Source organism: Contarinia nasturtii, unplaced genomic scaffold (assembly GCF_009176525.2).
Source record: "Contarinia nasturtii isolate CC-2019 unplaced genomic scaffold, AAFC_CNas_1.1 Cnas_scaffold_414, whole genome shotgun sequence".
Classification (NCBI taxonomy): Eukaryota; Metazoa; Arthropoda; class Insecta; order Diptera; family Cecidomyiidae; genus Contarinia; species Contarinia nasturtii.
In genome coordinates this window covers 1,593,686-1,620,559 of record NW_022197768.1, presented here as the reverse complement: position 1 = coordinate 1,620,559, position 26,874 = coordinate 1,593,686, and the positions used below count along the sequence as shown (strand labels likewise).

The following is a 26,874-nucleotide window of genomic DNA, read 5'->3' as shown; positions in this document are numbered from 1 at the left end:
TTTATCATTTCAAAACGCCAGGGATAATCAACACGCTGATTAAAATTAACTAAATGTCTTGAGCAGCCGCTCGAAAATCATATGAAAATATAGTTATATTCGTTGAATGGACTTTACTTTGGTATAAATCTGACAAACATAACTTTGCACAAATCAGCACAACGGCCGACCCGAATATATTGGGCGAAGAAGTGCGCGCGTGAATTTTTGCTTAATTATACAGTTGAATCGTGTCACAAATTTCCCATCGAATTTCGTTGTTATTGTTGTTGTTTTAAATGTTCTATTCGCACATATCCACTGGCATTTCTCTATGATTATTATTTTTAAAATTATCGTTTTAGTTTTCGGTTCAGTTCCTTTCCACCGCATTAACCAAATCAATGTCGTATAATTGGATGTCAAAAAAAATAAGAGATCATTCTTCATTTTATTCGGTTACACGAGAGACAGAAAAACAAGTCGAACCAAAACAAAAAGAAACGGAGTGAAAATAAACAAAAAAAAATAAAATAAAATAAAAAAATAAACGCGCGTAACATAAGAATGTTCGGAATCGCTTCGAGCTATATATTGTATAATGAGTGGGCGGATAAAGGTATGCGAGAAAGATGAATAACATGCCTTAGTAAATGCTGTGTATTGTGCGCGACACGCACACAAGAGATATTGTCTTTTCTTTTAAAGGCACACAGAAAGCATAATAAATCAAAATAGTATCGTAAATCGTTGAATAGTGTGGATAGACAGAGACGGCAACACGTCAATGGGTATCAAAGAATGATGAGCGAGCAAAACTTTTTTATTTGACATATTCCAAGAAATGTATCGACACTCGTCCATTTTAAATTTCGACTGGCACCGGAAAAATCTTACACGATGATTCCAAGACCATTATTATTGACATTTTTGTAATGTATTCACTCGATATAGAGAGAGAGAAGTCCATTCCGATTGTCGCATTTTCACTGCTAAAATGGATTTTAAAATGATTGAATGGATCTTGGATTGTTTCAACCAAACTAAATTATAATTGGTAGTTTGAGATTTTGTACATTTCTATATGAAAAATAAATTTCAATCAAAATGGAAAATAAATGAATTCAAGTATAGGAAAAATGAAAATTTACACATGATTCCAGCATAGTTATATTTTCATGGAGGTTCTCCGTCACTTCGGCACTGGTATTTGTTACCATAGAAACAAAACGAACACGCAGAATGTACGATACAAAAAACGTTCTATGAGAATCGAATAGGAAATTCGAAGACAGAGAGTAAAGAGCAGAGCAACCATGTTTGAATCTATACGCATATATATTTGTTTCATTCGCACACCGAACATTTTGAGTGAAAATTCATAGCGATTGATTTGAGTGAAATGTTAAAACAACATTTGAGTAGAATTTTTGAAGTCTTTCACTAGCGCTCTCGTTCCGTTTGAATTCAGCAACGAGAGTTGTACGTGTTCAGCAACCATATATCAGCAACGCATCATATGTTTGTCTCACTTTTGCATCGGCATGAATTGCTGGTTGTTTCGCTGTTTCATGTCAACTCCCCGGTTACCGAATCACCCGCTAGCTATAAATATTCCTTGTAAATGGTTTGTTTTTGTTATATTTCTTCCACTTTAATGGGGCTCAACTCGAGCTCTCGAGCCACATTCTATACGGTTTTGATGATGACGATGACGATGACAACAACGACGGCGCATGCATACCATATACATTATCCAGACGAATTTAATACACAAAAATCGAGCTGCTGGCACAGCTTTGTAGTAACACACATCAGACGGATGAATGTTTCTTGTCTTAGTGTAAAATGTAATACAGCACTTTTGTATATGTCATAAAAAACATTTTATCGCCGTCTGAATGGTCTATTTCTTTGACTCCGTGTATAGATTTCTTCATTATTATGAATTTTGTTGTGTGCACATTTTAGTTTAATGTGTCTATTTCAATTTCGAATTGAACATTGGCTGGGGCTGATCAAACGAATTCGAAATCGAATTCAAGTGGCATTGGTATGAATTGTATTTCAACTTTGGTTTTGGATATTGCAGCAAAACCTGTAATTGGCACTTTTATGCCATTTTATTTGACGAATATCTTTTCGGATGGGTTTGCGAAGAATTATTGGCTGTCGTGAAAATGGAACGTTGAGTAGGGGATTGATACTGCGCTGCGCACAATGTGCCTTTTGATTTTGTATCATCCAATACACGTAATACGTACTATTTGTGTTTTGCTGATATGTATAGACGTATTCTCTCTTTCACTCTGTTCACCAAATCAACTCCCAAACTTATATTTTATTCATTTCTTTTGAGATGATGTATTTTACCGTTTCACTTGATCATTTCACATTTTAATTAGATTAACAATGCCAAACAATACATCATTTATTTGGTAGTTGATAAATATGAAATTGAAAGTATATTTTTTCTCATTATTTTAATTTAAATTTGCTCAACAAGTAACCGAATTATAATTTAATGATGTTCATTTTTCGGCTTACATTTCTCACTTACATCCATAAAATGTGTGAGCAATAATTTTTTTTAGCATTTATTAAATAAGTTTTATGCATGTTTTCCTTTTTTTTTGACATGTAATTTGAGAGGGATGTGAACGGAACAAAAGAACGTAGAAAATTTGGCCAACTTGAGCAGAGGGAATGCGTAAAATTGGGAAAGTTGAAATAGTGTGTCTCATGGCATGTACAAAAGCATTTTAATGAAAAATTTTACTTTTCAATTTCGTTTAGTGCAACTGGGTTTGCTAACGTTCGGATAAATATTTTAGCGAGCACAACGACAAGAGCTGAGAGACTTAAGGCGCGGTAAAATAACGAATCAATGCACTACGGATGGTTGCGATTGCTGTATATTTCGCATTTACCAAAAAATTTATATATATATAATGAATCAGCGTAAATGAATTTTCTTTCTCAGTGAATTTTTCGTTTTTCGCGTCACACATCGAGCCGTCATCATCATCATCATCGCTGGCACTTTATTCTGTGCAATTCTGTGATTCTCATTGTCATCGTAGTCAGTATGTCTTACTCTTTCTCGTACCATGCTTATGTGCTCGGTCGTTGTGTCGTTTATGGTTTTTACAACTGCCATTGCTGTCTGCTCCTTTGGCATCAAGATCAAGTTGTTAGCCAATTTTATTAATGGAAATATATCAAAATACGCCGTTCAAACATACAGAACACTGCACACATACTATTTTTATGTCCTTATGCTTTGTCAACAGTCAACTACACTCTATACACACACCATCACAGTGTATACGCTCGCAAATACAAACACATACACGCATGCCACTATTTTGGGATTTGGCGCATTTTTACAAATGTACGTTGGGGAGAAAAAAAAGAAGCTATTTCATACATGAAACACTGGAGCGCGCGTGTATATAATCGAAGTTTGCTGTATAGACAATTTAATGCGATGATTTTAAGTATTTTATGATCATCATTTTAGTGGATTACACATTATTTACATTCACTTACGATACGAATTCGCTGAAATCAATTCCAAAATTGCACTTGGAATTTGACTGAAAATTCATTTGAAATTCTATAAAATTAGAATAATGCTTGATAACATGAGATATGTCATCTTCTCAATTTTATGTCATACAATGTATGTAACAATTGTATTTGCTTCACATCAACGGTGATACATCATTGTAATGGAATAATGTTGAAAGAACAAAAGGTGCGAGAATAATAGGGCACAAATGTAAGAAGACCCATTCGACAAGCGCACATTCAGTTTTCATTCACCAATCAAAAGAATCGAAAAAGAATCCCAACAATGCTTATTAACATGGAAAAATATCAGCTTTGAAACTGGTCGTTTCAGATGCCATCGAGAGAGAAAAAAAAAATTAATATACGCATTCATTTGCTTTCATTTGTTTACCATCAGATGGCGTCTTATGTGCCATATGGCAAAAAGATTTCTATGAAAAACACACGACTTCAAATGGATGTACATTGTGGATTTCAATAGTAGTTGGTTTTTAAGAACTTGGAAATTCTGATGAGATGAGAAAGTATCTCTTTTCAATACTAATTGGACAGAAATCACGGTAAAATATAAACATTCCGAATGAATGTATGATTAGATGCTATGGTCATATTCGAATATGAACAAAAATCTCATTTACTACTTAGGTGAAAAGATGTTGTAAACTGTCATTTGGTAATTTAGTGCACGATTTCTCATAATTCGATTGTTACCTTGACCAGATTGAAATAGGGAAGAGAGAAAATAAAAAAATCATAATTGCCAATCGCCAATTTGGCATGTATCGTTTATATTTGGTGATTTCGATTTCTATCTTTAATTATCGATTGGTTTGCCGATGCTTATTTTGTTCCCGTCTTATTTCTTTGCGCTGCATTACTGAAATGCGATACGTTGGTTCACATAATTTAGTGTTTGTCGGATTATTCGAGGTTAATTTGAATGTATTTGTTGCTGGCGAACTTCGGTTTGATCACATTGTTTATGTTTCACATTTTAAGAGAAGAACATTAATTTTTCAACTTTTCCTCCATTTGGCTGCTTCTTCTTATTTGATCCGAATGCGAAACATATTATTTTTTTATGTATTTTTTGCACACAAGTGTGTTTATCCTTGCTGCGTTCGTTATTTTCAAAAGGTAGCGATTTTTTTTGTCATTGTGTGATTAAAAGAACCCGTTAACAGGGGCTAATGAGAACTTTTAAAACCTCATCAACAGACATTGATAATTAGAGATGGAAAAATCTCTTTTTTTCTACCATGATATTTGAATATGTAAAATCGAATTGGAAGAGACGGTGACATAAACACACTTTTTTTTCAAATTTTTTGCCGATTCTTTAATGTGCAGAACCAAGTGCATGGAATATAGCAAGCTTACACATGGTTGCAGTTGTTCGGTATTTTCTGCATAATACTTTCCACCAAATGCAGCAATGTAAATCAGGATCATCGGATCATATTTGTATACGAAAAAAAGTAACGCTCAATTATATAGAAATGTATTCACAGTGAGAAATTTCCAATTTATCACACTACAGCTTCATGCAAAAATTGAATGAAAAAAAACCAAAGGTCTTACGTATGGAACAGAAACAAAATATATTTATTTATCCGCGTATTTCTTTATTGCAAATCTCTTTGATCCAAGAATGCGCAAATATTGTTTATTGTTTTAAAGCAAACCAATAAAAAAATGTGCCATAAACAATGTCTTTTATCGAAGTTAATCATAATTACAATTGAGCGATTAATTTTTTGTTTTCCTTCGATGGAAAAACAAGAAAAACCTTCCAAATTCTTTGCCATAAGTCAATGACAGGGCAGGTTTTACGCAATCGAAAAAAAAAAATCAAAATAATATGAAATTATGAACTTACCCGGACTGCCTAGGAAGACTGAAGAATATAATCGTCTCGTTGCTTCTGCATTTCGTGCATCTGGAGGCGATGACCACTCTCTTCGACACCATCGTCCTACAAAGAAAATAAGAAAATTTAATTAGAAATCAAAATTCATCCCATTTTCCGACAAAAGGTAATTATTATAATTATTTATTTGATTAAAAAATAAAGTTAGATTAAATGAGATTTGTTTGTGTTACAATTTCTGTGCGCTGAATGTTAAATTACTTCCCCTAAAAAAATGATGGAAAGTAAAATATAATAAAATATTAAATGCTTTGAACTACATCATTATATTTTGTGTAATTTTACGAGAGGTCGTGCTTCGTAAAAATTCGCTTTACTTTCTCAGTGTTCGGCTTTATTTTATTTTTTCGGTACCAAGAATGCATATCATTCATTTTATGGTTACAAAATTGGCATGGAATCTCATCAAACAGCAAATAAATGGAATTCATTCACCACACAACGTTCATAAAAAATAAAGACAAATTCATTCATTTATTTATTTTTTTTTGTTCCCTAAGAATTATCATAATGTCATATTGTGCATAACACCCAAAATGAGGAACGGTAACGAAAAAAAAAATACGAAAAAATAAATAGAACGCGGTAAAATGATCTAAATATGAAAATACGCACACTTTGGGAAATGAAATAAGGCAAAATGGTCTTAGATCCCTAAAGAATGGCATGATGGTTTAAGTGCATGAGAAACAAAGAGAGCCCAAAAATAGATCGAAATAAACGCAAGACAACTGTCATACATTTTAAATATGTTATTTGCAATAAAAATTCATAAAAAAAGCAATATTCTCAATTACATGAAATCGTCTTTATATCTTCGCATCGCTTGTCATGGTTCGTATGCGTATATGTGTATTGTACACGGAACTGTTATCATGCGGGAAATGACAACAACAAGAATAAAATTGCTATAGAAGTAAATGAAGGCGATATGAACGAGCATTAAAGCGGAGAAACGAAAAAAGCAATTTTATTCATATATACATACATATATATATACGCACCATCGTGCACCATCGATATTGTGTGTCTTTCTTTGTTTCGTTCACACAATTTTAAGCTGGATATCGTTTCGAAGCGCAAATGCAAATACCATTCCATGCAATCTGAGGCCATACACCATCATTCGCATATCCAATAAACAGTGCTACACATGTGATGACGTCGATATGCGCGTGTACACGTAATATATACAATAATAATTTCATCCCCCTGTTCAGAACAATTCATTTTTTGTGTCTACTGATGGTTGTGACTCGCAATTTGGCAATGGTTATTGCTGTTCTTTTCTTTATGTACTTTCTACTTCCAGTAAGAATAATAGCTCCCCCCCTCTTCAGAGCAAAAAAAAACACACAACAACATGTAATTTTCAGCTTGTGATGATACCTGAATATATATCATACAATTATATCAACAAAATTCATTTCGAATCGTAATAAATGGCAAAAGCATACGACATTTTACAATTCTAAATGGCATAAACAACCGTTTCGCATATTTTTTTATGTAAATAGGAATATGTGAAACGAAGAGGCTACAGTTTGTAGAGTATGATCATCGTCATTGATTTTCTAAGGTCAATTTTTAAATATTACACATTAAATATAATTCAACTTGGCCCGAAGTTGAAACGAAAAAATAAAATAACAAAATCCAAAATCACATTCTCAAATATGATGATATCTAATAAAAAAATATTCAACGAAATAGAGATAGGAATGTTAAATTCGGTCTTTTCTAAACAAAATTAGATTGTCATAATAGAAGCATCTTTTTACAGATTCACTTTCACCCTCCGCTTGAAGTTCAGCACATTCTACAGTGTTTAATCGATATTGATTAATTCTGGGCGGCATTCGTTAAATTTTATTATCAAAACAAATTTAAGCATAAGGATAATAATGTCAATATGGTGAGTAGCCTTCAATCGGATGTGTGCGTGTGTGTGTGATACATGTATGCAATACAATGAAATGTTTTTGGCATGAAACCCCACTTATTGCAAATGTATATCCATTGGTCAATGTGGTGAATGTCAATAAATCGTAATAAATTTTCACTCAGATTGTGTGAACCCGAAAAAAAAAACTATCCATTGAAAATGTGTAAGAAATGCAAACGGCATATACAGGCAATGACCAGTGAAAAACAGATGGAACATCGACGATAACAAAAAGTCTAAAAAAAAAAAATATAATTCATAAATTGTGACATATTTCCCATATAAATTATTTGATGATAAATTTTGATGACCGTTTTTTTTTTATTCATGGCTTGTGTTTCTTGTTCTCTTTCGTCCCCGTTTTGAGCATATAGCCGTTGTGTACGGCCTTTCATCTCGTGAGCACAATAATATTTCGGTGCGATAATATGCGGCCGTCAAAATAACCCGACAGAGAATGAAAAAAAAACACACATACGTTGAATGAATGGAGTGAATATGCGGCCTGAATATATAAAAAAAATGTGTCAAATATAAAATATATACGAATTTTATTACAGCACGCGAATTTCAAATTGTTGCTCGTATCGATATCTGTGCAGTATTTGTCACTATTCTTATCTGTGTGTCTTTTTGAAATGCAGACATTTCATTTGGAAAGCATTAAATTCTTTTGAATTATTTCATTCCGCAAATTGAAATAACAAACAATTTGATGTTGCCACGGATTGACATCAACGAAAATGAATTAGCGCACACGAAGAACGAGAACATCGGCACTTTTCAATATTGGATACGCAAAATGCGAAAATTTATGACAAATTGAAGTAAGATGCGTAATTTTATTTACGATATTACATTCCGTGGAGGACAATGTAGATGCATATAAAATACTATTATAAGGATACAAAATAGATTAGATTGCGTTCGATTCGAGACGAGTCGATTCGATTTGAAGCACATAGAATCATTTCAAATTTTACATGTACATAAATCACAATGAAATGTATGGATTTTTCACCGATGCTGGTGCTGCCGTCGTCGCCGTCAATGCCGTCGTGGTAGTAGCGGCGACGTCGTCATCATCATAGTCATCGTATTGAAAGAGAAAGAGGAGGGATTGATTTAAGACACGACCTGCCATGTCCAATAATAAACGTAACACATAAAATCACTTTTTGAAGAATGTTTCTCAACTTGGTCTTCCCCATCATTTTATGCGCGCATCATCTGTAAATCGATGCAGGCTTTCTGCATCTGACAACTCATACACACATCTCTTAATACACGCAAACTCACTTACAGGCAAAACGAAAATACAACGAATACGAGCACAAACGCAGCAGCATTTTATAGAATTCAGAATCCTCAGTACGCTTACACAATCACCGACACTTGAAGCACAAATAGTTGAATGCAGAACATATATAGCTAGCTGGATGCAATGCATCTATAGGATAGCGCATAGATAGGTAGAGTGATACATTGGTACGTCGGTATACGATTAAATCAGGTTTGCACTAGTGAACGGAATGGAGAAGTGAAATAAAAAGAGCATTTGTGTAATGGTTCGGACGCTGTTATTGGTGTTTTTGTTATTATAATTCCTATGCTGTCGTAGTTGTCGCTATTTTCAACAATGGATGCTGTCTTGTAAATGTGTACGCGTGTATGAAATCATCATCGGGTGAACATATTATAATCATACAGCATCATTCGGGCGAAAATTGCTGCGACGTGATATAATATATCAGCAAAATATTTTCTGTTTGTTTCAGAACATTTTGCATTGCGATCATTATATGGATTGGAAAATGTGAAATGCAACTCAAACAACACATCTATTCTATTCGTATACAGAATAAAATTGAAGAAAGACTCTCTATGTGCACTTATCGTAACACAGGCCGATACATATGAAACATATGATTATTGCTTATTAGTCAGAATATGTTGTATACTATAAACCATGGTCATATCATGGCATTTAACGTAACTATGCGAACATTTTGCAGCTTTAGTTTTCAATAATTCATTCAGTTTTATTTTCTTAGCAATCGGATTGGTTAATGGAAATAAAATTTGACTTGATAGACTGTAAATAACAAACAGGCGTAAAATGTTGAATGGACATAGAATTTGCTTTGATGAAATTGGCATCTCTGATAAACCAATTTTATTTTTTCTAAAAATAAAATACTAAATGGCAAGCACTCCACCTTTTAACACATGAAATGCGACAGAAAAAATAAAATGAGAAAAAAACCTGTGTATTCTCCATTGTTCAATAATGTTTGTCACTCTGATGGACAGATTTAAATGACGAGAAAAATAAAATTGACAAATATTCAACATGTGAAAACAAAATGATTATAGTTTTTGAATGGATATGGCATATTTTACAAAACATTAAGCTCACGATTTATTGATCACGTGAGAATAATTCAAAAAAATTACAAACCGAAAGTTATTTTTTTTTTTTTTCATTCAACAAAACTTCATGCAACAAACATTTTCTAACCAAACTCATTCATTAGCCGCATGTTATAGTCATGAAAATACAAATGTTCACAAAAATTACTATACATTTCAATTAACCATGATGACACAGAAAAAAAACCACAACAAAGGCACACATTCGGTTTCAATCAATGAATTTAAAAAAAATATGATAAAACAAAGCAAAAGCGGCAGTTTGTGTTGAGTTACCTTCAAATTGATATATATTTCCAACAAATTCAATTAAAATCGCATGTCAAGTGCGCTTTTAAACCGTTTTTTATTTCCTTTTTTCGCCATTATTCCGATTAGTTATTGATATCTATCATTCTACAATGTAAACTTTAATTGATACTTTGTTAACAATGACTGACAGCCGAGTGGCAAATATGGTCAGACAAAATTCGACGAATGTCAAGTCAACTCATGTAAATATAAATATTACATAATTTTCCGAATGGGGATTATTTTGAGTGCTCACATACACAGAGAGTGAGAGAGAATTTATCGGTTTTATGCATTTTTTTTTTGGCATGCAACACGTTTGCACTCGTTTATGGTTTTTAAACTCATTTTACACCTGATCGTCGTAACCTACAGCAATTTTTCAGTAAGTGTGCCATTCGGCATTGTGCGAACATCAATCGTTAATTTGGGTCAAGGCAAATGCTCTCGCAATTAGCACTGAACGGGCGTTAGGTACAAACATAAAAATCAGAATAATGATAATAATCGAGAAAAACTCATCTAATCATTCGCTCGATAAAGCTTGTTCGACGGTCGACAAAGCTCATGCACATCCCGACACAACTAAATGTCATAAAGACCGTCCCAAAACGATTACAGCATGCTTCAAATGGCACTTTTGTCAATGTGATTAACCAAACATATTATATACAGACTCTCTCTCTCTCTCTCTCTCACACACACACACACAAACACAAATAAAAGAAAACATTTTTATTTGTTTGTTTTGAGTGCGCTACACATTTACATTTACATCTCCATTGCCGTCTGCATTGAGAAACTCATTGACGGGTAGCTGACTGTCATAACATCAACGCACCGAACAGAAGTTAACATTGTCACCCATCACGGCTTCGACACACGTCAAAAACCATAAACAAATTTCCTTATTGCCCATTTCATTTCGGTTTAATTGTATCATTTTGATGGTTTTAAGTGTGCATAATGAATGCTATGCATGTATAACCAACATAATATAAAACGATAGGCCAGCGTTGAGCAATGGCTTTACTCATCTTAGACTCACTAGGTTATGGACAAACATTCTCAATGCCATTGGGCTGTCGTTCAAGCGAATGGTGACTTTCTGCCAAATGAAAATATCACAAAAATCAATATTTGCTCAATAGAATGTATCAGCACGCCTGTGCACTGTGTGCCCAGTGATAAAACTAAGTTTGATTACCCGTGCCGGCAAACTTGCAAACATAACGACGGCGGACTCTCTCGATGGAAAGTAGCCAAGCAAGATAAAATGAAAAGAATTTAGATAGGAAAAACCGAAATGACGTAATGTGTGGAACCATTTAAACAGACGTAAAATCATGTATTCAATTACAAAGTCGTTTCGGTGAATCGTTGTTGTTCGCCCTTCGCCCAAAACATCTTACGGTTCTTAAATAATACCCAAAACGATATCAAAAACATCTAGTATAATTTTATGACATCCCTCAGTTGTATGTGTCACTATCGTTGTCATTGGCATCGTCAATAGCATTCGACATGCCGCACCAAAAATACATGCGGATTCACTGTGCTCTGCACAACAACGAAAAGATTCATTTGGAGAAGAGACATGGCGAATCGCTTTCGATGTTGATGCCGCTTATGCTTTACCATTGAAAATTTTCCATTCATTTTGATGCGACGCAAATTTTCATTCAGTAATATAGAATGGGGTTTTTTTCTGCTCTTTTCTATTAGTGATTTTTATCAAAGACCAACCAAATAACTATGGCCACATTCAATGTTGTAATGCCAAAACATGAATATTTTGATGTACTCTTCTATCTACTGTCAGTCTATCTATTGTTTTTGGCCATTTCTCTTGTTTCAATTCCAAATGCGAAGCTCAATGTACGGTGAATAAACTGTTTTTGATGTTCTTTGGCAATTGAAGCAACGCAAAACGTTCTCTTTTGGTTTGACTTGATTTTTGGGCTTTTTTTTAAATATTGTATTCATGACATTGACTGGTAAAAAAAATGTTTCATTTCGCTTTATGCCCCGACAAAATAGATTGAAGGTCGTTCAGCATTTAAAGAAAAAGTTGAATAAACCGAAAGAAAAAGAGATCTTTTTTCTTCGCGCTATCGCTAATGTATTGCACAAGTATGCACATTGAATAATGGTACAGTGCAGATATTATTATGTTTACAAACGGCATTTTTATGTTGAATTGGAGTGAGTAATTGTAAAAACGCTTCGAAACATTCTTCACACAAACCAAAAAAAAAAAATGATGCGCAGTATAACAAAGGTAGAACACCCTGGGAGCGTCGTCTGCTCCAAACGATCAATGAATGTACTGTGCATGTAATATTTATTATAAAATAGCTTGTACCCTATCTGATCGGTCGTTACTTGCATTATATTGCTGATAACACATCTCGATTGCCAATAAAACAGTCAGAGAGTAACGGCGAATAGAGAATGAGAGGGAGGAGATCGTAAGCATTCACTTAACTGAAACTTTGTCTGGCATAATGAGTTAAGGTAAACATTTTATCATTTTATCTCACTATGAAAAAGAGCATTTTGTGTGAACACAACATTTGAATAAGTCGTTGCATTGGCCGCGCAGACCAAAGTCATATCAATCGATTCATTTTAGAATCACCAAACGAAGTGACAAGAAATAATCATAGGTGTAATTTAAAAAAAAAAGGAAAATAATAACAATAATAACATCGAATTGTCATAGAAAAAGAGTTCATCTTTCGGAAAAATGCAAAAATCCAATTCGAATCGAATTTTTATTTGCTCAAATTGTGGGTTCCTTCCGACTGCCGTAACCGTAATCGTAAATGCCAACACGAGCTTTATGGCTGCATCAAGGATATTCAATATGGGGCTAAACCACGTGTTTGTACGGATTTTATGGCTGGAAGTAAAGCGAAGAAACATGCACGAGCAAACATCGTACACCCGAAAGCGTACATGGCAAGCATTACACCAGAAAATTGAATGGAAAAGTGCAGAAGACGAGAGAAGACGGCCATCAAACCAATACGGATATAATTTTATATTGTGCTTATGCTTTGTGTGATAAACATATAAAGTTTTATGATATTAACCATTTACATTTTATGCGTATGAGTTTGATTTTCGTTTGCACGTCAAGTGCGATAGGCTGCGGTAACTTTGTTGTACGTGCTGTATGGCTGATGATTTGAACATTTTGAACGCAACAAGGTTTGACAGTTCTTTATCGACACACAATACACAACATATTGAGAGCGCACAAGAGAGAACATCTAGAACAGACAACCGACCAGAACTTTGCGACAAGCGACACAAAGAAACGGATACAAGAAGATTATTTTATGAAGTATCTGACATTGTTTTCGTATGCATCATAAAAAAAGTAAACCGTTTTCATTGTGTGAAATGTATCAGATAGTCATGAGGCCAGAAGAGTCACTGTCAGACATGATATCCATCCGTGATGCCAATGACGAAAGATGCGAAAATTGCAACAAGATGATGAAAGAAAATCACAATAACGCGGGACATTGTACAAAATGCTAAAAAAATGGCATATTATGAATAATTTATGCTCCACCTTTTATGCGGCCTTGCCTTGCGTAAGACTGCTATATGCACATTCGAAGCATAATCACACTATGAAATTGCCGTTTGATCTGCATCAATCTGAGAGAGGGAGAGAGGAAAAGAAAAACAACGAAAGAACGTGCGCTGACAAAGACCGCTTTTTTTATGTGGTTCGGTTTTTTTCTCTTTCGCCATTCGTTTTATCCATCAAACAAAAATGTGCGTGCGTTTAAACGACGGCATTCAACAGGTAAATTTTATTATGTAGATCAATGTTTTCTCGCCAAAAAGTTATCTCACCACAATCGTGCGAATCCGTTCGTTTGCCGTCTTTTATATTCGGTTCCGCAAATAAATTTTGTTGTTTATCTCTCAATATGAATACGCTTCATGAATTTATGCCTCTTTATATGGCAAATTAACACAAATAAAATAGCAAATGGCCGAAACATTTCGTAAATGTTTCACCAAAAACGGTCAATGTCAATGTTGCGATTTGGAAACGCTTTCATTTATGCATGTTACTTTTTTTTTCGTGTGATTTTTTGGTTGTTGGTGTTCCTTCTTCGATGCAACAATAAATACTTTGCTTCCTTAATCGTTTGAAATTTATGTGCGTATAAATCACGAAATGTTTCGCTTAAAACTAAACGCAGGAGAGAGAAAAGGAGAGGGGAAAAAAACAGTGAAAAATATGAATTGGACCAAACCGTACTCCGAGTGTCAAATTCCAAGTATGGTATATGGATGAGTGAGGGCGAGCGCACGCTCACCATACTCTGCTCACATAAATTATAATTTAGATAATTTATTTCAATGTATTTAAATTTTACACATTTAATATTCGAAATTGTACAGCTGTTTTGTCTGTAGTGTGTCGCCAAAAATAAAGTTCCATGTCAATGACCCAGTCAATGCAAACGAATTAATAAACGATTTGCATTCATCAGAATGAATAAAAGAACTGATTTCATTATTTCATTTCAATCAGATTGTATTTTAGACACATTCATGATCTGTTTTAAGCACACACACACACACAACGAAAGAAAGAGCGAACGCGACATGTTTCAAAAGAAGTTTATCGCTTGGGCCACCCGTTCGATATGGAATTCGTTGCAATTTTTGTAAATAAAACAAAAACAATATGGAAATGGCATCATATAAATTGTCTGCTTTTAGCTGTATTGCATAAATTATCTAAACACATATCCATTGCCAGTGTCATGGCCACATTTTATCGATTCATATTGATTAACGGTGAGATGGAACAAGTTTCTATTCAATACTTGAATCTAGTTATTTATTTATTTTTCGTTGAACTCATCAACTCGAATAAAACGTTAATTAATTTTATCAACTAAAAGATCAAATTGCTTTTCTCTTCTATTGTCAAAGTATTGATAAAAAAGAGGAATTTAAAGAAGGAAAAAAAAAATTGGAGAAATCTAATCATCGTGTGCAGACTGAGAATTACTCATTTTGAAAGTGGAAGCAAAGGCACAGATTGTGAGGTGGGATGGAAATAGAGGAAGCGAAAACGAGAAAAAAATCTTACTTCATACATAATTTAAACACATTAAATAAACAAATTTCGTTCTTTTAAACCGTCTAAGATGTGACATGAACAACAAAAATATAGTTTTATATTCAAAAGATGCCCACCTTAAAATTGTTAAATAAACTGTCATTTTCCATTTGAAATGCTACGTGACATTTTATTTGAAATTTGTCGACTGGGCTATTTCGTATTTTTTCGTGGATTTTGCTGATTTTTTTTTGTTTTTGTTCGGTTTTTGATATATTTCTTTTCAACAATATCTCCGGCATGTAAAACTTTGTCCATCTTGATAAAGTTCGTGAGATTTTTTTATCAGCGGTTTTTATCTCTGTTGCGACTTTGTATCACAAGAACATTTACAGACTGGTTGCTTTAGTTGTTTTGGTGATGTTGCGTCGTCATTCGAATGTAAATGAATTGTTTATGTATTTCCATAAAAAGTGCGAGTGATGCTGTAACTTTGATTGAACTTCATTCAATCCAAATATGCTTTGCCAATCATTCATGCATTTTTTTGCAACTTCTTTGAAATCTTTTTATGTTTTGAGTTTATAACACAAGTTATAAACTAAGTTTATTGTTTTTAATTTCAACTGAGTGAATTGGATTGTTTTTTCTTCAAATTTTCAATATTAAAGAATGACAGAAACATTTTGGCCGTTAAATGTGATTCATTCGCTCAATCGCTGTCGGCCGATACTTGAAATGACGACCAAAACAGCCCATTTGATTTTGATTTGTGTTATCACTCTAGCATACAAATATTAATTACATTCATATCACGTCTGATACAAATGCGTTCATTTCTTTCGTCACAAACATAAGAATTTTGAAGTTCGTACGCTCACTCTTTCCTTTATAGGTCGATCACTAAGCGTGATTTGTCTACAAACTCATTTATTGTCTCTTTTGAACTGTGTTTATCTCTAACCGTCTGCTTATGTGTATTTGATGGGCTTGGAAGTAAATGATATAATATTCAAAAAAAAAAGATTTTTTTCCGCTCGTTTTTTTCGTTCGTTCGTTTGTGTCATTTTTATTTTGGACATAAAAAAGTGTTTTATGTGAGAATTTTTCGGTTTTATTGTAATTATGTGTTAGACGCATGTGGTGTAGTTGATATATGGACTTCAGTGTGTGTCTTTTTTCTGTCTTAATAATTTCTTGTCTGCTGGACAAGTTATTTGGATGATTGTGTTTTTTTGGTGTTTTTTTTTTTGTGTTTTTCTACTCGTCGCGCGCACGACATCGTCTAATCTGCAATAATGTTATGACGTGATATGTTGGTGAAGTCGTTTCAATATTAATTTTAAGTGGTAGAGTACGGTATACCGTTGGAAGTGAATGAGCCGGCTTTGACTTGGGTCCATAAAAAGAATTCATACCCGCGCCTGCCTTTACATAATGAAGATGTTATAATTAAAAATGATTAATTTCGGTTATAAATTATGGTTGGCTTTTGCTCATTCGTGATACTTTTTTTTATGCATTTGAATAACGAACTCAACATCGGGCGACGAATATCAAAGTTTTCTTTTACCATGAAATACCATAAAAAGTCACAGTGATTCCGCGATTTATTGTCACATTCGGAGCAATCATTAAGGGGTTATCGAAAATCGAGTTCATATAACATCATGTCAGCTTTTTTCGTTTGAAATTACATTCTACCATCTCATATGCTCACATATAGATCTATACAGTCATGTTCAAATTTCGGATCCAGGGCATTCGCAGTAAATTTTTGTCAGAATTTGTTGATGGTGTTGCTTTTTTTTAAGGTTAACATTAATTTCAAAAATATTCCGATTAATTCCCTTGAGCTAATCCACCAAAATGAATTAACATTTAAATTAGCAATCATTAAATAGTTTCAAACGTTTTGCATTGCATTATCGATTCGACTGAAATTTGCTGCACAGTTCTTCGGCATATTTGGAATAAACGAAAACATTTTGATAGACAAAATATAATGAAATCCATTTTCAATACGGACGACCGCTCCGGCCCACAACAACTTAATGTTCTATAAAGTGGCATGTGTTTTTTAGTATTCAAACGTGTTCACGCGTATTCAGCAGTATTGATGGAAATGAGTAATGAAGTTCCAAGATGCCGCCGACATAAATTATGTTTTCAGGCAATAAAGTTAAATAATTTCAATGACAGTGTGCAAACGATACAACTCACATGTTTTATGGTCTGATGCTTCCAGTTTTCAAATTTTAAATTTAATTGCTGTTTTCAATCTATAGAAATTCCGTATTTTTCATGCATTTCCAATGGAATTGGATTAGGACACTCAATCGAATTAATTTGCATCAAAACAAATAAGAGACTCTCAGATAATAATTCAAAAGTATTATTTTTAAATAAACACATTTTGAATAGAAATTATTTAAGCGAAAACTGTATTTATGATAAAATCCAAATTAATGAGAGATAATTATGCTACAGTGACGATTGTTGTCTTCAAATATGAATATGTTCGAGCGAGAGTTACCAACAAGAAGAGCGAAGGCATTGCATTGCATTTATTGTTCAATATTGCTCTAAGACACGAAATTCTCATTATATCAAGTTCTTTTATCCAAACCGTATAGTAACTATTGTTATCGGTGCGCTGTCCTCTGTTCTCTGTTCTCAGTTCTACATAATGTATTTTATTGAATCGAATTATTTATTCGTTTCTTCATCGTTCTCTGTTTCACTCCATTATACAGAACGCCAGAATCATCATATTTTCGCATTGTATAATGTACTCGGTGGAGCATGTATACCAACAAAGGGCAAATATAAACATGGCATACACAAACACACACATACTACTTTGGTTGTTATTTCGACATTTTGGTTGCATTTCGTTAAATGCCCGAAAGTTGGTTGTCGCTTATTTCTTACATTATTTAACATAAGATTCACATACACATGCATGGGGCCACAGAACCATCGTGGGCTATGTAAAAGATGCAAGACATTATGTGTAATAGAATAAGCATTTATGTACCAAGCCAAAACATAAAACTAATACATAGGTCTTGAACTAACTTAAAATTCCAAGTTGAAAAACTATCGAAGGAAAATGAAAACTTTGAGCATATAGAAAGAAAAACGAAAAGAATGGCGACAACGCGAACAACATCGTTGATTTGAACTGTTGGAAAATAGCGTACGAAATATTTGAGATTGTCGAATTTGGAAGAAAGTAGAAAAAGTAAAAAGAAAAGAGAAACGAATAAGAAGAAACTTGAAAATTAAATGGAAATTGTAAGAAATGCCTTCTTCATTATTCGGTGGAAATTTTGAGAAGCAGCAACGGCAACGACAACGATACGGTGAGGATGTACATTGTGTGAATGTATATGGAAGAATCAGGAATTTTGGTTGTTATACTGAGATCCATGCTTCTTTTCTCCATTTTCTTTCAACTTCTTTTTTTTTTATCAGTGATTGCAAAATACGTATACTGAATGTAAGGAAAGTAGCGATAAAACATAAAAAGCACACAATGAAAAATGCGAAAACTCAAAGAAAATAAAGAAAAATGCCATCAAACACAAGGCTTCATACATAGACGATTTGGATGTAACAATGCACAAGACACTCTTTTTTTCGGTAGCAAAGAATGGTGGATCCACTTTTCGAAAAGAATAGAAATTGGCAGTGCAGAAACAGCATCAGTTACATCGGCTACATCACCATCGTAATTTTCTGCAATAGAAATGGACAGAGAACATCGCGAAATACAAATGGGAGCGAAAGAGATCGGAAATTCTTTGGCACACGATACACATATTCGATGCTTTCTTGTTGTAAGTTCTGAGTGGGTCTCTCATTCAGAATGCTTCGCTTTAGTCGTTTCCAGAAAGAAATAACAAAACACGAGAGAGAGAGTGAGAAGAGAGAAAAAAAAGACGAATCTCATATTAAAGCTTGTACGTACATGAATACTTATACACTCGAAGCTGAATACACAAACAACGTCTTAGTTTCGGATTCGATGATGCTGAGCGACTGCGCTATGTAAAAACCAATCGCATAAAGCCACCCTATTCAAACTCAACTCTCATTCATTTCATTCACTTTTATTTTTGGTGCATGTATGTGTGTATTGGTAGATCTGTATGTATGGTGACTTGATGTATCTCACATCGCAGCTGCATCAACGAGCAACGCGTCCGCTTTCATGTCTTGTGCGAGATATTTTCGCCTGGCATTGCCCTTTTTTCCACATTTCAATTTTTCCCATTGGAATTCTTGCCACACATAAAATATAATATGCTAGCTATATGTATGCAATGCCATTCATTTTAGACGTGAGCGTAAGGACATTATTTCGGGATGAAAGAAAATACAGACAAACGTCGTTGCATCCTGGCATCCACGAAACAATTTTGATGAAGTAAGATTGAAGTGTGCACATCTTCGACAAAATCGTATGGGATTCGCTTATATTTTTTTTCTTTTCATGGAATACTTTGAAATTATTCGTTGTTACTTTGTTGCGATAGATCTGGGGGAGTATTCAAGTCGATCGAAAAAATTTGGCTGGACTAAATCGTTTTTCAGGGTGTCAATTCTTTCGTTTTCGTTTATTTTCTGCTGTTGTTGTTGTTATTGCTGCGAATGTGCAGTGAATTGCATCGTTTCACATCTACAAAATATGAATTCCAGGTTTTTCATTCACCTCATTTTTCATTTATATTTGTTCCATTTCTGCGCCGAAGTGGTATTTATTATTTCTCGCCATTTTGGGTGAAAAATGCATTTGGATATAAATATACATTCAAAATCATAAGACAGATAGGCACACAAGCGTGTGAAACAGATCGTATTCGTATTATCAATATTATATTTATTGTTGAATGTGCGGCTGGCTGGAAACTGGGACAATTGTTTGTTTCATTCAAATTCATTTAATTTCACAAATGATATTGAAATATGTCTACGTGTGCATGCTGTTAATTGAAGCAAATTCCTTTCTAAATTTAAAATATTTCCACTTTTCATTGAGACAGAAAGAAATGTGTAGCAATGAAGAACGTTGCAAAGTAGGTATAGATATTCGGTGTGGAAAATTATGGTGACAGATGAAAATTCAAATATTTGAAGTATGCAATACGAGACATGCGATCAACGAACGAATGGCTGACATGGAAATTTAAGTGCAAGATACTATATATAAAATGAGATAGAGAGAAAGTGAAACAGATAGATAAATATAGGAAGCATGAGCCCGAGGGATAGAGATAGAGAAAGAGTGCCGTACAACAACACAAAAACGAATGAGAACAAAGCCCCATAAAATTAATTAGGAAAATGTTTATAAATTACATTTTGAATTGCTCTTAAAACAGTAATTTCGCCGAGCGAACATTGAGTGAGGGCGAGCACCAATGCTATTGCATTGATGTTTATGAGTGTGAGCGTATTTGCTGAAAACAACCATGTGAGCACAGTGTTGAAATGTTGGTTGAAGGCAAGAAGGGCAGCCGCCACGATGATGCCGCTTGAATTTTAAAGTGAACGCACACAAACACCAGACCATGGCGATTACATTCCTTTTTACGTTTATTTCCTTTGTGAATGTTGAATCACCAACACAACCAAATTTAATGCACTAAATTAATTGAAATCGAGCCACATGGAGCTTTGGACCATGTTTCACAAAAATATTTCCTATACTTTTTCGATGGACTATTTGTAAATGATTCTCTCTATGGCTCGACACATTCGAAGCGAAATTTTAACGATTTTTTAATTTCTTTACTGTTCCATTCGCACTTGTACCATGCTCCTTTGTATGTATGCCAAAAAAACAGAAAGAAAGAAAAAAGACAACCAAAAAAAATAACATGCCGAAAAGTTGTAAGCATCACAACATTGTATATAGTTTGTTACAGAAAATGCGTAGCGATTTGGCGACCATTTACATCGATGCCAAATGTAGAATAGAGAAATCATTGTTGCGTGCTTCGTTCGTTGGCATCGCTTCTGAGCGTGTGCTGGTGGTGGTGTGTGTCTGTGAGTGAGTGTTTTTTGTCTGTGTATGGGTGTGCAGCATTTTCAATATTATCCACATTGCCATGTAGTTTTTGTGTGTAACAAAAACGCAACAGGCATCACCATTACACATAAAATACACTGACTGTGGGGGAGTTATTGTTTTTTACGACTGTTTAAAATGGCCGATTGTCAAGGTTAACGACCCAAACGGGCTTATTAACAATTTTATTTTATTATTTTCTCGTCATAATTCTGTGGATCATTTTGTTGGTGTTGTTGTTGTTGTTGTTGGTTGTCTCATGTCTGTGGATAGCACACAATTTAATGGCATCCATGCCACCAGCAATATAACAAGAGCACAAACAACTGAAACCAAATCAAAGCCAAACCAATCCATATGATAACAAGCATATGAAAACTTCTGGTAAGATTTTAATGCGCTTTTGTTAGCATCTTTTCACTTTTACATTTCCATTCAGCGCTTACATATCCGAAAGTGCTTGAGCCTATATTACATTTTAACTCATAAGGAAAAAAAGAAGGTAAGAACGAAATCGTTTTGCTCTCCTCAATTCGGTGCGCGGATGTGCATTTTATTGAAAAATTGTATAAATTATGATTTGCGGATGAGTGTTTTGAGTGTGCTACTTGCGTTGCAATTTTTTTTTTACAACGACAACATCCACAATAACAACAGGAAAATGATAAAAGAGATGAAGAAAAGAAACGGCGCACAAAATAACAAAGGCATGTGCATCGCAACAAAATATGAAATAATGATTTTTTAAACTGTTTTCATTATGTGAAGCTGTGACTTAAGCATCGCATTTACTTGAATGCTTTTGGTCCTCATCTTGCCAAAGACGTTCACCATTCATATGGCAATGCCGTGAATTGAACAAAAGTTGGCGATTCCATTTCGGCGGCAATTTCGAAATGAGGCGTACAAAAGACTTGGAATATATTAAAGCCATCGGCAGTGATTCATGTTTTCGTAATACGTATTCCTTTTGAACATTTTACCATTCGGAGCCGAGCTTCGATGGCTATATTACGTTTACGATCTTTTGATGTTGTTTCTTCTTCTTCTTCCGGAAACTGATGCAACAAAATATCTAATGACGATAACCGAAAGCAAGCATACACGCTCATATTGGATCCTTTCGGCGTTTGGCTAGTCAATTTCAAAATAATAAGCTTCACATAATGAATGTATAATGCGAAATAACCGTCCGCATTTCGGCAATTTAATTACCACAACCAAATGAAATGTCGCCGTTGAATGAGAAAGAGATACAAGCAGACGCATAGAGATTGAGTGAAATGAAAAAACATTGAAACAGAAACGGAAAACCACAAAGAAATACATAATAATGATTGTCAATCGGATCGATGCTGTGTCGTCGTCGTCGTCGGGCCATCGCACACATGTTCATCAAGAATTCAATGAAAATGAAAAATATCATCAGTCATTTTTCTAATGCAAAAGGAAACGCAGACAAGAACAAGAACATTTATCATGTTAATTATGTATTTAAATCATAAAATAAATGAATTGTACGACTGGTCGATGTGTGTATATCTTTCGTGGCTAAGGAAAAAAACACATGGACACCATGAAAAATATTAATTTATTGTCGTCGAACAACTTTTGTGCGTTGTGTGTGCGTGTGCTTTTTTATATCGTTTTCTGTGGGTAATTGAATTACTCGTTTGACCCAAAACAAATGTGTTAATGGATTTTCATCTAAAATTAAGCGAAATGTAATTAAAATGATGTCGCTTCGCTGGCGATTCAAAAACATTGTCTACCCCCTTTCCGCTTGGCACTTGCCAAATATTTTGAATATTTTTCTACCATAAATTTTATTTTGCAAATTTTCTGTTCCCACGACGTTTTTTGCTTACTCTTTCGGCATAAAACTTCATTGAAGTGACAGTATCGCTTTCTGCTTTTCTAGTTTTAAATATAAAATGAATCGATTCGAATCGAAATATTTTGCCGCTTGAGAGAGAGAGAGAGACGCACAGAGAGAAAGAGAGGCAAAACGAAATTGCATAACTGAAATTCGTGCAAATCGTCAACGGAATGTGAATTTTGCTACAAAACAAATCAAACGAATGACAATATGATTAATGATCGTCATTATCGCCACAATGCATTATACATATACTTTTTTTTCGTTCGGAATCGTCCCTTGTTCAATTTCAAATTCTATTTCGTTAAGATGAATTTTCTTATCCGTCTCATCAAACGTACTTTATTTATTTGCGTTGGCCCGTACAAAAACAATAATGTATTTGGCCAAAAAAATGTTCAGTGCGTCTCCATAATTTCTTATTTTCAATGTGAGGGATTTGGCGAACGAACGAGCAAGTGCAATTTTCAATTCAATAAATGAAACGAAACACAACACCATAAACACAATTGAACAACGAATAAACTTTCCATTAACGTAATGGGAATGAAAAGCAACAGCGGCACCAAAACAAATGTTTCGCATTCGAATAAAGTACGCCAACCGTTGGTGTGGATTGGAAAGAAATTACGAATCCAAATATGAAGACGATGGCACGAACACCAATCATAAATACGCACGAGCGCATAGGCATGGGTCAAATTCAATTTTCTTCGATTATTGAATTACCGTTTGTTTGGTGGCAATGTTGTTGTTTTGGTTCCTTTATTATTTTTCGGCTACCTTTTGTTTTGTTTTCAACAATCGACACCTAAATAATTTATAATACCGCGTTATTTTTTCTCTTTCGTGCCATGCTTTTTTTTTCGAGGGGGCCAAAAATTGTGTACGAATAACAAACACACACTCTGGAAATTCCAATTTTGTGCATTTTACTGTCGAAGCCGATGTCAAATGTAGCAACCCCTGATGCAGTTTAATCGCATTAATAACACCAAAGGTGGGTCAAACCAGATTATTTTGATGGTTTTATCCTTGTTATTATTGTTGTGTCTGTCTGTCAAAAATGTTGATGCACACTTTGAATAAATTGATATTAATTGAACATTAAGAGGAAATCGAGCATTTTAGCCATTGTGTTAGCCTTAATTTGTTGAGTATCTTATTAAAATCACTGGACCGAATTTTCCTTGTGCTCATCAAACTTATAAATATATTCACACTCTTATGTTGTTTTGAATATGGAGGGCCAATGCATCGTCAATTTTTTACAATTGCAACTATTCCATGAAGCATGTGTATTTCATCGTTGATGAGATCAAATTCGTTAATTTGTTCTTGTTAGCCGATGAATCATTCTAGTTTTCATTCTCTGCACAAATGTCTATCTGAATGTATCACGATCACGAACAAGTGGTATCACACCAATTAAGAAATTATTCAATTCCATAATTGTCCTCAACGCATTACCAATTTGGAATTGTTTGGACCAGTTTTGTGCCATTTATGTCGTACGTAGTGCTTATGCGCCCTTTGTTAAAAAGAAACGGATGCAAAAGTTGTACATGGAATGTTTGTGTGTTCGATATATGTATACTCTATACACTCGCATTATTATATACAGTGTTTAGTTGACAGCCGAACAGACAGACAGACCACTTCAATGGCCAGAGCATGTATATTGATGTGCATTTTTGTGCATATTTGTTTGTGAACAACCACGAGTGTTTATGAAATGCGACTTTCAATACAAGGGAATATATAAATAAATTTACACTTCAAGCTTGTACACACGTACTTATAAGATGCATTTCGACTCCATAATTTAACGCTTATCGCTCATGCTGATGAACATGAATTGGGAATTGCTTGGCGACTCGGCAGAATACGCGAGATACGTGAAATGATGAAGCAATAAGTGTTACTGAACATTTAAAATTTCGGGTTTTTCAAGCTCATTGCAGTGAAGAGAGACGATTAGTGCGCGCAATGATTTTAATTTGTACGAGAGAATCTGCTTTTTGTGCGTGTGGCACAAAGAAGCTGACGGGATATTTGTGTCCAACAGTTTTTTGTTGTGTTAAGCGTGAGAAAAGGACAGAACATGATCGAAGAATTCAGCGTATGGAGATATTTTTGTAGCGATTCGAACGTGATATCAACTAAAATCAAAATTAGCAAATGCATACCATACATTCGTGATTGACATTTGTTTAAATGTTTAAATTTTTGGAGTTTTTTTATTAATTTTTTTTTTCGTTTATTTCTGGTTTGTTTTTTCTTCTTTTTTCATTCGGCTAAATATGTCGTATTGACTGAGTTACTCTGTGCAAAAAGGATATTTCATGGCGTGCCAGCTACAATTTCGATGTGACTTTGATGAAAAGTTTCGTTTTGAGTTATTTTCGAATTAAATTAAATTGGTATTTCACGTTATTGATTCTGTAGTTGGCCGAGCATGTGTAAATTGTGTAAGCAAGGCGTTATGCATTATTGGAAATCGATGACGCTGCTTATGGCACTCTTGAACCGATGAATTCAATTTAATTTTCCCACAATGATTACTTAAGCATACAACAACAACAGCAGCAGCAGCAACAGCAACGTTCAATGTTTACCAATCGATCGGTTGTTCTCATATTTCATTTTGGCGTACATTTAATTGGGCAAAAAGCGGTAATCTTCGACAACAGCGCGTCACATCACACAAGTACTTCACATATTTGATGTTTCATCTTATCGAAAATATTCGACAGAAAAACCAACACCATATAAAATATGTATGTTTTAAATGAAAAAAAGAGAAGATTTATTTAATATAGGAATTTACTGTTGTTCTATCTGCACAACATTGACAAAGAACCAAATGCAGATTATGGCAAGCGAATAAAACTGGTAATCTGAACGAGTACCCTCCATGTGCATTCTTCAAGAAATTCTCCAAATTTTATGAAAGAAAATATTCATTGAAGATTCTTTGCTATTGGCCAGCCACTTTTTTTACGTGTATGCATTGCTAATATTGTTATTATTATTTGTGCGTGTGTGAGCGTGTTTTGTAAGAGATTGGTGAGTTACTCGCTTGCTCATTCTCATATATGGAATGTTAAATCGTATCAATTGAAAATCATCAATCATATAATATAAAGAGCAAATCAAATAAGCAAAAAAAGTGGAGAAAATAAAAAAGAATTAAGTTGATTTATTATTCAATCGTAAATGCATCATTTCCATTTGGCTGGAATGCGCAATCCAACTTTCGAACAAAGGAAAGAAATAAAAAAAAATCCAAGAGAAAGCAAATCAGTTCCGAAGAAGCAAGAAAAAGATAGAACGAAAAATCAAACGATCAGATGAGTAGGACGACAAAATGTCTTTGGTTAAAAATAGAGTTTGATGTAATTCAGCTTTCGATACACTTTACAGATTTTTTTTTAAATATCTTTCGTCTTTCCATATTTCTATTATATTCTCTGTTCGCCTTCGCTTTTCTTTCTTTAACCCTCAAACGCACACGTGGGGTCTCTTAGGCCCTAAGAGTTAGTTTTTTGAAAAAATCACAAAAATATAAAAAAAAATTGGAAAATTTCGCTGAGCGTTTTCTTTTTTAATATCATATCTATGTGATAAAATCAAAGATTTCAATGTTTGGTGCATA

At 34.1% G+C, this 26,874-nt stretch overlaps 1 protein-coding gene across 3 annotated transcripts in view; it reads right to left on the bottom strand.

The window, feature by feature from the left end:
- Positions 1-26,874, bottom strand: part of LOC116338789 (homeobox protein homothorax) — a 309,164-nt gene that overhangs the window by 117,545 nt on the left and 164,745 nt on the right. For all 3 annotated transcript variants that reach the window (XM_031764266.1, XM_031764268.1, XM_031764267.1), the window contains one exon: positions 5,435-5,530. In XM_031764266.1, coding sequence (XP_031620126.1) covers positions 5,435-5,530 — 96 coding nt within the window. The remainder of the gene's footprint in view (positions 1-5,434; positions 5,531-26,874) is intronic.